The sequence below is a fragment of the Gossypium hirsutum genome, chromosome D10 (assembly GCF_007990345.1).
Source record: "Gossypium hirsutum isolate 1008001.06 chromosome D10, Gossypium_hirsutum_v2.1, whole genome shotgun sequence".
NCBI lineage: Eukaryota > Viridiplantae > Streptophyta > Magnoliopsida > Malvales > Malvaceae > Gossypium > Gossypium hirsutum.
In genome coordinates, this window is record NC_053446.1 from 57,292,593 (window position 1) to 57,304,962 (window position 12,370).

The 12,370-nt window shown below is 31.5% G+C and overlaps 2 protein-coding genes across 2 annotated transcripts; both read right to left on the reverse strand.

Annotated features, from left to right (window-relative positions):
* Positions 1–1,161: 1,161 nt before the first annotated feature.
* On the reverse strand, positions 1,162–3,364 carry LOC107915548 (wall-associated receptor kinase-like 22). The gene is made up of 2 exons (XM_016844691.2): positions 3,186–3,364; positions 1,162–2,481 (listed from the first exon to the last, which is right to left on the reverse strand). The coding sequence occupies exon 2, from the start codon at positions 2,342–2,344 to the stop codon at positions 1,256–1,258; it is 1,089 nt and encodes a 362-aa protein (XP_016700180.2). The 5' UTR covers positions 2,345–2,481; positions 3,186–3,364; the 3' UTR covers positions 1,162–1,255.
* Positions 3,186–4,424, reverse strand: LOC121203254 (wall-associated receptor kinase 2). Its single transcript, XM_041102000.1, has 2 exons — positions 3,465–4,424; positions 3,186–3,368 (listed from the first exon to the last, which is right to left on the reverse strand). The coding sequence occupies exons 1-2, from the start codon at positions 4,422–4,424 to the stop codon at positions 3,186–3,188; spliced, it is 1,143 nt and encodes a 380-aa protein (XP_040957934.1).
* Between the last annotated feature and the right edge of the window lie 7,946 nt (positions 4,425–12,370).

A 12,370-nucleotide genomic window follows, 5' to 3' on the forward strand; every position in this document is an offset into this window, starting at 1 on the left:
TGTAATAAAATTAAAAAACATTGAATCTTTTAAGTCATTATTTTACTCTGAAGCTTCCACATCATATGGAATAAAACTTTTCCACGCCATTATGAATCCACCATTCTTCACGGCATGAGGGTTATTAGAGAGTACCCGTCCTTACGTCTCTTTTCCCCAACTAACACGCCTTTCATTCTTCTACTAATTTTTATTATTTATATTTTGGTAGACTCTTTATAAGGAGAAAAGTTGTATTTTGACTCCTCTATTCTTATATATTAGATTAAAGAGTAAATTGATCTTTTCTGTTTAAAATTCTATTCATATGTACTATTAAAAGTTGGTGCGGTTGATGAAATAACTAGACAATGGCATGTGACATGCCATGTGTATATCATGTTAATGTACATAGACCAATTTTTAATAGCAAAAATGGATGAAATTTTCAACAAATACGCTAATTTGCTCTTTGATTTAATTTATAAGGATTAATTTGTCCATTAATTGAATAAAAGAACTCCTAGTGTAAAAACCTCTATGATACTTTTACCATTATTTTTAATGGAATATATGAATAATTATTAAATTCTATTTATTTTTATTTTAAGAAATAGTAATTCTCTTCATCATAAAAGTTTAGTGGAGGAGAGATATATCATCAAGACCACTAAATTAGTAGTATCAAATAATCACCAAAGATGCACCCTAGTAATCAACCACTAAAAAGAAACAGCTAAGAAATACTCAAAATTAAAATTACTAAATACTACTAATCGTTTAAGATAAAACAAAGTGAACTATCGCCACCGCCACCATTATTGGAGAACTGCAAATAGAATTTATTTATAGACATATTTTCGCCAATAACACCTAGTAGATCTTATTTGCCAAAAAATCATTACGGAAGCAGGTTACAAAAACTAACGGAGAAGATGTCACAATGAAAATGGGTAGAACGATGTGATTATCAACTTTTATATCTAATGAATAGTAATTTATAAATTTACACATGTGATGTCACGTAATTCATTGCACGCCACATTTTATATGCAATTATACAAGAATGTATATAATTATCATCTTTTATTAGTGATATATAATTATATAAAAATGTATATTACAAATATTCATAAATATTGATCATCTGAGGTGGTGTGTGGTGTGTGGTGTGTGAGACAGTGCAGTTGTCAGTAACAGTGGCTTTTCTTGAACCTTCAATTTTATGGACAAATTAAGGTCAAAGCCATCACTAGGACAGAAACAGAATAGAAATTTAGAGATCTTGTTCAAAACTGGATTCCAACATAAGTGGATGAACATCTGATTCTGATGTAGATGTCATGTTGCAATTCGGATAATGTTCTGTTGAGAATGAAGTGAAATCCCAACTCTCAGCCGATTTTTTTACAACGACCTCAACTTGTTTAAGCTGATCAATGGGGATGCAGTCACCTTGTCGAGTTCTAAGTCTCTCGAGTTCCATGGCCACTTCTTTCATTGTTGGTCTATATCTCCCATCTAAGTTCAAGCATCTTTTTGCAAGTTGAGCAACTGCAACTACTTCTTCCTTTTGACCATCCTTCCAAATTTCAGCATCAACAATATCCAGCAGATGGTTTTCTTCCATCGACAACATAAAATACGAGACTAAGCCTCTCCTTTCTTGCAATCCAAAAGTTGAGATTGCCATTTTTCCCGTTAAGAGTTCAACAATAACCACTCCAAAACTATAAACATCACTCTTTTCAGTAAATTGACTTGACTGGAAATATTCGGGATCTAAGTACCCAAAAGTCCCAAGCACTTGAGTCGTCAAGTGAGTTTGATCAATATTGATTGATCTAGATGTTCCGAAGTCTGATACTTTCGCTCGGAACTTTTCATCTAGCAGTATGTTACTAGACTTGATATCTCGGTGATAAATGGAGATGGATGCAGATGAGTGCAAGTAAGAAATCGCACTTGCAATTTCCGTTGCAACGCGTAATCGTATATCCCACGACCTCGGGTACTCTTCATTTTGGTCATGAATGAGATGGGAAAGGGTTCCATTAGGGATGAACTCATAAACAAGGAGGGGCACTTCGGTCTCCAAGCAACAGCCTAATAGCTTGACAATGTTTCTGTGATCAATTTGAGAAAGAATAAAGATCTCATTGATAAATTGTTCAAGATACCCTTCGTTTATAGTCTTGGACTTCTTTACTGCAACAATTCTCCCATCAGACAACATTCCTTTGTAAACCATGCCTTGGCCACCACAACCCAAGATTCTATTCCCATTAAATTGATCAGTAGCTATTTCCAATTCTTTGGAACTGAAGAGTTTAGCTTTATCCAGACCACCTTGATTTGAAGACATCTTTTTTTGAAACAATAACCCACCATTTCTTTCAAAGAGCTTTTGTTTGAGTTTAATATACTTTCTTCTCTGCAGTCTCTTATAAAACCACCATAACCCAGCAATTAGAAACAGCAACCCTATACTTAAGCCAATACCTACATGAAATCCAAACAAATTGTAACTTAAATGTTAGCTCTTAAAATTGTTAATCTTACCATTTAAGCTACGATTTTGAAATAAAACTTAGCTGGACATATCTCTTGCTATCTGATAAAATTTGGATTTAAATTTTAATTATTATGTAAATGGTAAGAATGAAATGCTTATTATATATAATAATTAGTTGAGATATAATCTAATTTATATTAGAAAAATAAATAATATATAATTTATTGTATTGATAAAATAAATTGGGTTTTGGATAAATATTTTTGCTTTAAGATTTGAATTTTTATTTTTTTCAAAGTTATAACAGATCTAATACAATCAACCATTTTAAGCATGAAACTAAATAATTAATTTAAATCTGAGTAATTAATTTGTTAATTGAGTCCTTTGTAACAACTTTTGAGGTGAAAGTCTATCAAGCCTCCCTACACTAGCTTATAAAATTTATTTTAGCCCTTCTATTAAAAGTTACTCCATACCAATCCTTATATATTAAAATTTACTCAAATAATGACTCCATTATAATTTATCATTAAATTACAGATAAATTGGACAAAACCTAACCATCTCAAAAAAAAAAATCATGTAGTAAAATAACTCACGCAAAATATAGTATAATAAAATTGACTCTGGATTGAAAAGAAAAGGCCTCTTGTCTAAAATATAAAGAAAGTAACTGGCATGTACAAACCTAGTGTAACAACAAGAATGAGAAAACTCTCACGGTCCTGCGGCTTGAATATAGGACGGCAACCTGTTCCATTTTTCCGGCCATCACCCTCGAACCCTTCAGGGCATGAACAATTGTAGCTTCCAGGTGTATTATGACATGTTCCAAATTCATAGCAAGGCTTCTGTCTCTCACATTCAATATCTACAATTTTCAAACATTTTAAACTAAAATAATATATGTATATAATTTGGCACAAAGTTGAAGTACGGATAAATAATTTTATCGAAATGAATCTACAATGGAGAAGAAGTTGAAACCCTTACCTCGGCAGCCGTATGAGAGGTAAGGATTACCCTGAAAACCAGGATTACACTTGCACAAATATCCAGGGCCATTTTCTGGAACTGTACAATCACTATTTTGCTTGCAAGCATAACTTTTTGGATCCATTTTAGCTTGTTCACAGGTTTGATTCCCGATTGTCCAATCAAGAATAACCGGGTAATCATTTTTGCCGAAATTTGTGTCCCAAAGATCTGATGCGTGGAATTTATAGGCTCCATCTTCAACAAGAAATCCATAGCTGCAAGGATTGAAGCTCAACACGTGGGAGTGATTCCGAGGGCTACTGAAATTGAAGTAAAACCAGTTCAATCCTCGAGGAATAGCCGTCTGGCAGCAGCCAATGCCGGAGCAAGATCCATTTATCACATCGCCCGCGTCACCACAAAATGTTAAACATCCGGTTGAAAAGTTTTTTTTTGAAATACTGTTTGAAGAGTCAGGTTCGAAGAAAGCCTCGATGTAGGCTATAGTGTCACAACCGATGGCAGTGAACTTGTTTCTGGTATGAGATATGGTAAAATATTCCGAAAACGAGAACAACAATTGGGGATATAAACTACGCCCTGATGAATTATAACAGTCATGACCTATTAAGTAATTATAACTAACGCGCAAAGAGCCATCCAGAGAGATGTCAAGAACTTCTAGATCACCGTCACCTAAGAATGCTTTTGGGGGATTTAAAGTGGTATTACAACGAATGAAAAAGTGGCTGCTAATGTTGCAACCATTGGCTGTACCAAATGGGTATGGGATGCTTATGTTTCCGCAGTTGCTTTGACATCCAGGTTTTCCTTGGGCTGCTACTGAAGTTGCCATAATTGTTACCAAAACTGCAAACACAGCAAGATCCCTAAACATACAACCAAACCCCATCACTGCTCCTGGCTTTTTCCCCCACTCTCTTGGCATATGTAAATCTAGAATAACTTATAGGAACAGCATGCATGTACCAAGATTCAATGCCATTTTAATATACAAGTTGTAGAATACTATAGCCAGCACATGATTCTTTATGGCAGTGTTGACTCGTTCTTTTCCCTTTAAAACTTTTCACATTTTATTTTTTTTCGATTTAAAAACTTTTCTTCGATATTCATAAAAAAAAAGGCTTAAATGAAGCTTACAGCAATTTAAATTCACCCTTCGATGGATAAACAATGCATAAATAATTGCTTTTATTTCATTTAAAAAGCTACAATTCACTCCAGTAACTTGTTTTAGACTGCAGAACTCAGCTCCAAGTCTTCGTCGTTTTAGTCTGAAATTTATTATTTCGTTCCATTTTTTATAATAAATAGGGATGATGTTTTTTGGGTGGTGAGAGTATTAAGTCTCGCCATCAATCAATTATTATTATTATTATTTTAATAATTTATATTAAACATTGATAAATTTATTTCAATTTTATATGTTAAAAAACCTTTTAAAACATGCGGAAAAAATTAAGTAAAACATTGTATTAAATTCATATTCAATTGAATCTTTGTCGTTAATTAAAATAAAAAATTAAACCTCTCCATTAGCAAAATTTATAGTTGATCACCACATTAATCGTTAAAATAAATTGACGGATCAATCAAAGAGTAACACATGACAACTTTTAGTCTAATCTAATAATTTTTATAAACAATGATTAAAAATCATAAAATATTAAATATTAAATATTTAAAATTATTAAAATTGACACAAATTTAAAAATTATAAAATTTTATAAATAGTGTAAAAAAATTCTAATAAATTATAAAACAATAAAAATTATAAAAAGTGATTTAAACCTCTAAAATCATAATATACACATTACATCACACTAACAGTTGGATAATAGGAATAGTTATTAGACTGTTAGGGTCATTTTCAGATTAAATAAAAGCTTCTCAATATTTCACAAATAAAATGAGAATTGTTAGACCGTCTCCTTTTTATTGATAAATTAATGTTTTTAATTTTAAAATTTATCTCCAATAAATTTTAAATACAATACAATAGTTTGAACATTGAAAAGTTGAAATTTATTTGCTAAGGATTGTATGATCAAAAATATTTTTGGTATAGTTAGATACTATCAAACCAAAATTTCATTATTCAACTATTATTATATGTCGGTATGAAATATGATAACCAAAGTTTTCAAAACCGAACCATTGGTCGAATCGATCAAGCCACCAGTTCATTAGTTCGACTAATTTAACTAAAGAAAACATTAAAATATCAAATAATTAAAAAAACTAAAAAAATTAGTTCAACTGTCCAATTCCTTGGTCAATCGGTCTAATAGCTTTGTCTGAACTGATATCCTTGCTGATTTTAGTCTAACCAATATGATTGTCCGATCTAATTCAGTTAATTTTTTTAATGATTTTTTTATAATCTTATATCAATTTTAATATTTTGAATAATTTTTATAAATTTGTACGTTTCTATAAACTTTTAAATATTTCAAAATATGTTTTAGTTATTTTATATTTTTTATAATTTATTAGAATTCATACAAATATTATTTTAAAATATTTATAAGTTTTATAATTTTTTATCTTATATAAGTTTATGTAAATTTTAATATATATTTTTATAATTTGTATAGCATTTTCTGATTATTTTATAATTTTTAATAATTTTTATGAGTTTTTATTATTTATATTTTTAAATATTTTGTATGAAAAAAATATTAAATTAAATCAGAAGTTGTCACGTTGCACTATCTGTTTGGCATGCCAATTTATTTTAACAATCAACATGATCAACTAAGGGTTCCGTTAACAGTGGGGCTTAATTAATTATTTTAATTAAGTGCAATTTTAATACAAGAATTAATTAATTTTCTACACATTCTTAAGGTTTTTTTTGACACAAACTTTTATTTGATTGTAAATAATTTTTTTTTTTTAATTTTAAGTTGTTTAGATTTTTCTTAAAAGAAGTATTGAATATGAAAACATACATTGAAACTTTCAAATATTTATTCTCACTTCCATTTTGGCAACCTCTCAACATGGAAAAATATGAGTTGGAATAGTATTAAGAAAGAAGCCGTGATTTTGATTGTTGAAATTAATTAAGGGCCGTTTTCGACGTTGAACATTTGAAGTCATTATGAACTAAGTTACTCTGAACCTTCCAGGTTATGTGGAACTCGTTTTATACTTTTCCTGGAGATTCTTTTGAAACACCGAATGTTTATGAGTCATGTTGGAAAGAAATAATATTTCCATGGTCATGATAACAGTTTAGTGAAAGAGAGTAGTAGAAAATTATTAAAAATGCAACACCCTGATGAATCATTATCCCACTACCCAAAACTAAAACTACTAATACTATACCGGCCATTTCGGATAAAATAAAGTGGACTACTACCGCTGCTATTGGAGAAATAAAACAGATCTCTTTATTTATACATATGCTTTCAGAGTGAATTAAAAAAAATATGCTGATTTTTTTTTAATTTAAGTATTTAGGCTGTTTTTTTTTATATATTTATTGATATCACTACACCAAAACAAGCTTTTAGCGCCGTTTTTAGTGGCGTTTGGGAAGAAAACGCCGCTAAAAATCAAGCATTAGAGGCGCTTTTAAAAAACGCCGCTAAAGATCATGTATTAGCGGTGATTTTTGGAAAACACCGCTAAAAATGAGTATTAGCGGCGTTTGTTAAAAAGCGCCGCTAAAAACCTAAGACAAACAACGTCGTTTTCGGGCCATTTACTAATAAAAGCTTAATTTTTTATAAAATTACTGAAATGGGCCCGTTATTTTATTATTTACCGGAATGGACCATTTTTCGGCAAATCGCGTCCACGTCAGCGCGATGTCAGGGGACGTGCCAGGAAATTGCAGCCACGTCAGAGCGCTTTGTTGACGTGGCAACAATTCGCCCCCTCGGTAAAGCGCGCTGACGTGGCCACGATTTCCTGACTTGTAGGTTTTTTAGATTTTAGGATTTAGGGTTTTAGGGTTTTTAGAATTTTTAGGGTTTTGGAGAAAAAAGTAAACAGATAAGTCGCCCCCACGTGTACGCGCTTCTTTATGGAAACATCTGCCCTTGAATCTACAAATGTTGAGCATGCATTCACTGAAATATTAACTCAAATACATCATGTGATCAGTCGAAAAGCACTCGAATGAGGGAATGATCAAACAACATTGCCCAAGGGACAAACCATCAATGTCGGCTCTCGGGATGATGTTTCAGCTGTGAAGAAAGACGGCTGTTGTTCTGCATAATTGTTAGATGATTCCGAGTGTCCAAATTTGCTTCCTCATTAAGCACAAGCTTTCCTCACCGTGATCTTTCTCGAGATATTTCGTTGAAGATGAAGAAATCACAACATTCCAGGGATTTTCTTATAGTTTGTTCAGACAGATCTAGTTTTAGCATTTTAAATGATTTTCATTAGTTGTGGAGAATAAATTTTAAATTAGCTATCATAATGTTTTGTATTTTCAAATGAGTATTTTATGTAATATAACAAATAAATAGGGATAATTTAGGTATTATAAATAATTTAAATAATTTAGTGCAACTATATACATGAAATTTCATTAGATTCAAGGACGCGATTTGTTGCCACGTCAGCAAAGCGCGCTGACGTGGCCGCGATTTGCTGAAAAAGGCCCATTCCGGTAAATAATAAAATACCGGGCCCATTTCGGTAATTTAAAAAAATAGGCTTTTTTTGGTAAATTGCCTGTCGTTTTCTATGTTTTTGGGGGCTTTAGCGGCGTTTTTTAAAAAACGTCGCTAATGGTCAAGGATTTAGCGGCATTTTTACGAAAGCGCCGCTAATGATTGGGGATTTAGCGGCGTTTTTGACAAAGCGTTGCTAATGCTCGCAGATTTAGAGGCGTTTCTAAAAAAGCGCCACTATTGGTCAGGGATTTATTGGCGTTTTTGAACAAGCGCCGCAAATGTTGGTTCTTTAGCGGTGTTTTTGTAAAAGCGCCGCTAATGCTCTATTTTTATATATTTTTGAAAATGCCCATCAAAAAAATATTTTATATATTTTAATTGGTTTATTTATATTAATTCAAATTCAAATTATTTATAATTGAATATTATAAATCTTCAGACAAAAAATAATGATACGTAGAAATAATTTGAAATAAAAAAACATAGAAAATATTTGTTAAAAATGGAAAAATTAAAATATTATTATTTAAAATAATTTAAAAGTTTTTTGGGTACATTACTGAGTGTTTTTTAATTACATATTAAATAATTTCTTATATAATCATAAAAGAGATAGTATTAAATAATTACTGAGCTTTAGTGCCTTTAGCGGTGGTTTAGGTTAAAACGACAGAAATTGTTGAACAAAAAGCCTTCGTTTATTGGGAACTTTAGTGGCGCTGCAAAATTTTTATTTTATTTTAAGGTTTACGTTATAGAATATATGATATAATGTCTATGGTTTAGAGTTTTAGGGATTATGGTTTAATGTTTATTATTTTGGGTTAAGAGTTTGTGTTAGAGTTTGGGTTTAGGGTTTAAGGATACTGCTTAAAAATTGAAGAACATTTAGATTTTACTAAAGATTCATGCCATTTAATATATGAATATAAAATATATGTTTTGTACTCCAGTAACATTGGCCACACGAATTCTCAAAAATATGGTTTAGGAATATTATGGTTTGGGATTTTTGGTTTTGACTTTTACGGATTGGGGTTTAGGGTTTGGGGTTTAATGTTTTGGGGTTTGGTTTTTGGGGTTTATGATTTAGAATTTATGGTTTAAGCAGGTTTATGGTATAATAGGGGTTGGATTTTAGGGTTTGGTTGTTGTTGTTTGTAGTTTCAAGGTTACGGGTTATGGGTCACAGGTTTAGGGTTTAATTTTGGATTTTTTTAGAATATAAATCTAAATAAGATAAATATAAATTATCATTTTAAAATATATATATATATATGAAAATGGGTTAAATCCCAAAAGGGTACATTAAGGATGATTTAATGTTAAATTGTATACGTACATGAACTTTAATTTGATTGAAATCTTGTAAAATAATAAGACAATTATTGATATAATTAACATTATTTTCTATTCATATATTGCATACATAAATATTTATATTTATTCAACATAAAAATAGATTGATGGATTTATTTTTTAAAACGCGAATTTATTTTTTTAAAATGTATTATTCTCTCCTTTTTTATTATTAATTTTTCCATTTTATAACTTTGGTTTTAATTTTGGATCAATTTAACTTCAATCTTGGATGACACTAATTTGACAACTCACGTGCTAGTATATTTGTATTCTATTGTTAGCGTAGATATAATTTAAAATAATTATAAACATTTTTAAATTTTGTTGAAATTTTAAATATTTTTTGCTATGAAAGGCTTTAGCGGCGTTTATTTAAAAACGTCGGAAAAAGTATTTTCACATTAAGTAAAACGGCATCGTTTACTGTGGGACTTGTAGTAGCATTAGCGGCGCTTCGACAGAAACCCCGCAATAGGTGATATGTTACCGGCATTTTTTGTAGAATCACCGCAAAATCCTGTAACTAGGAAGGGGAACAACACTGTTTTGTTCTTCTCTATTAGTGGCGCTTTACAGAAACACCGCAAAATTGTATTAGGAGTTAATGAAACTGCGCCGTTTTCCATTGTTATTAGTGGCACTTTCCATGAAACGCTGCAAAAATGTAATTATGTTTATTGAAACGTTGGCGTTTTGTCTATGGTATTAGTGGCCTTTTTTTGGAAACGCCACAAGTTTGAGTTAAGTGTTAGGGAAACGACTGCGTTTGAACTTATAGTTTGGTATATTTCGGACTTCGTACTGACATAATTGAGTTGGATTACTACGACAAATGGAAAGTTGTCTTATTTCGAGGTGATTGGGCCTATGTTAATACTGCTCGTGGAATTAAGCAAGATCAATTTGGTTTTACAATGGTGAACTTCGCTCGATTGATTCACACAGGACAACAACTGATAGATGAGCCGTATGTATTCTCATCTGAAGTTAAACAAGTTTTTTACTCAAAAGATCCAACTGATGAGGGTTGGTACGTTGTACTTCGTAACATCCCTAAAGACTTGTTTGACATGGGTAGTGGAAGTAGAGATAACATCGACGACAGATCAGAAACTTTGCCCTTTCCAAAACAAAACTTAAACGAAAATATCCCTAGTACTAGTACACAATTTCAATGGGTTTGCCAGGATACGAATGAAGATATTTACGAATAATGATGTGGTAATATTTTACGATTGTTTAATTATATGTAATATCATAATTTAAATCTTGGTCTTATTATATATTTCAACTATTTTATATGTGTTGTTATTGTTGTAATTAGTTACTAAGTTTTCAACTATTTTATGTGTATTGTAGATAAAATGCCTAGAAGAAAAATGCGAGATTTAAGCATTGTTCAAAATGCTCCAAACTCAGCAGAAACAAATAGTGAACAACAGACAGGAATTGTATCTTCGAATGTTCCGATTACACCTGAGGATCCTACAAAAGTTCAAAGTAATTTTACATTTAATTTACATGCATGTTGACTTATAATTGATTTATTTTTCAAATTCTTATATTATAATATACCATTTTTCAGATGAAAATGGTGGGACGCGCAGAGGTCGAAGACGTACGCTACTTAGAGAGTTATACGAGTTAGATCCAGTCGAGCGTGTCAAAGTATGCAGAAACAGTTTTGGTCAGCTTGTTGGATCAGAAGCTCAACTTTTAGCAAGATACTTGGGCATTTTAGCATGAAATGCGGATATGTTGCCTATCAACTATGAGTCATGGCATCAAATGCCCGATAGTAACAAAAACCAAGCCCTCGATAATATTAAGTAACAAAACGTTAATGTCATCTATAATACTTGGGAATTAGTTTCATTTATATTTACTTTCTTAACTTCTGTTTTTTGTAGGCAAGGTTTGCTTTAGAGGTCTCGGATACTTATGTAAAGAAGGCATTGGGAAAAAGATGGAGAGACCATAAAAGTACTTTAAAGAAATATTATTATAAGACAAAAACAACCCTCGATGAGAAATTGCAAAATGTCCCGCCGGGTATGCTGAGGTACCAATGGGAAGATGCGGTTAGATTTTGGCATTCGAAGAAAGGTGAGGTATGACGTACTTCCAAACTCTTGATATTATTTTGGTTTATAATATTTACTATTTACGTGCTAATAATTTCATAACGTAGGATCGTGAACGAGTTGGAAAAAGCAACAGGCAGAAATAGAAATTCACTCACCTAGCCAGGTCGAAAAGTTTTGCTTGTGTAGCTGAGGCCGAGGTATTTTTAATTTTTTAATACTGTCAAATATGTATTACTTTCCATTAAATAATATTTTTACTACTATATTGTAGGAATTGTCGTCTAATCAAAAAGTTAGACGCCTTCAACTTTTTGAGATTACACATAGGAAGAAAGATGGATCTCCTATGACTCTTGAAGCTGCAGAAATTATGGTACGTTTACTTAATACGATTTGACTTGTTTTAGTTATTTATAGTGTTTATTTTCTGATGGTTTAATTCATTGCTTGTAATGCTACTATTGTTAACTTATGTTGCATTTTTTTAAATATATATTGCGTTCCTAACTATGGGATTTATTTATTAGGAAAAACTAAAGGATAAAAAGGCGGAGTACGAAGCGGTTCCTTCCAATGATAGTTTTGTTTATCTTGAAGACATTGATAACCGGATTATTACTGAAGTTTTGGGTCCTGAAAGGTATGGCCGGGTTCGATTTCAAGGATCTTTTGTTAACCCAACCCAATATTTTGGATCCAGCTCGCAGCAATACACGCCTTCAGGGAGTCAGGCTCAAGCTAAAGTTCAGAGGTTAAAAGACCAGATGGCTCAGATGCAAGCG

Coding starts and splice junctions, on each gene's coding strand:
- LOC121203254 (XM_041102000.1), bottom strand. CDS start 4,424: ATGCCAAGAGAGTGGGGGAAAAAGCCAGGAGCAGTGATGGGGTTTGGT. Junction 3,369..3,464: donor GTTTCAACTTCTTCTCCATT/GTAGATTCATTT, acceptor TGAAAATTGTAG/ATATTGAATGTGAGAGACAG.
- LOC107915548 (XM_016844691.2), bottom strand. CDS start 2,344: ATGTCTTCAAATCAAGGTGGTCTGGATAAAGCTAAACTCTTCAGTTCC.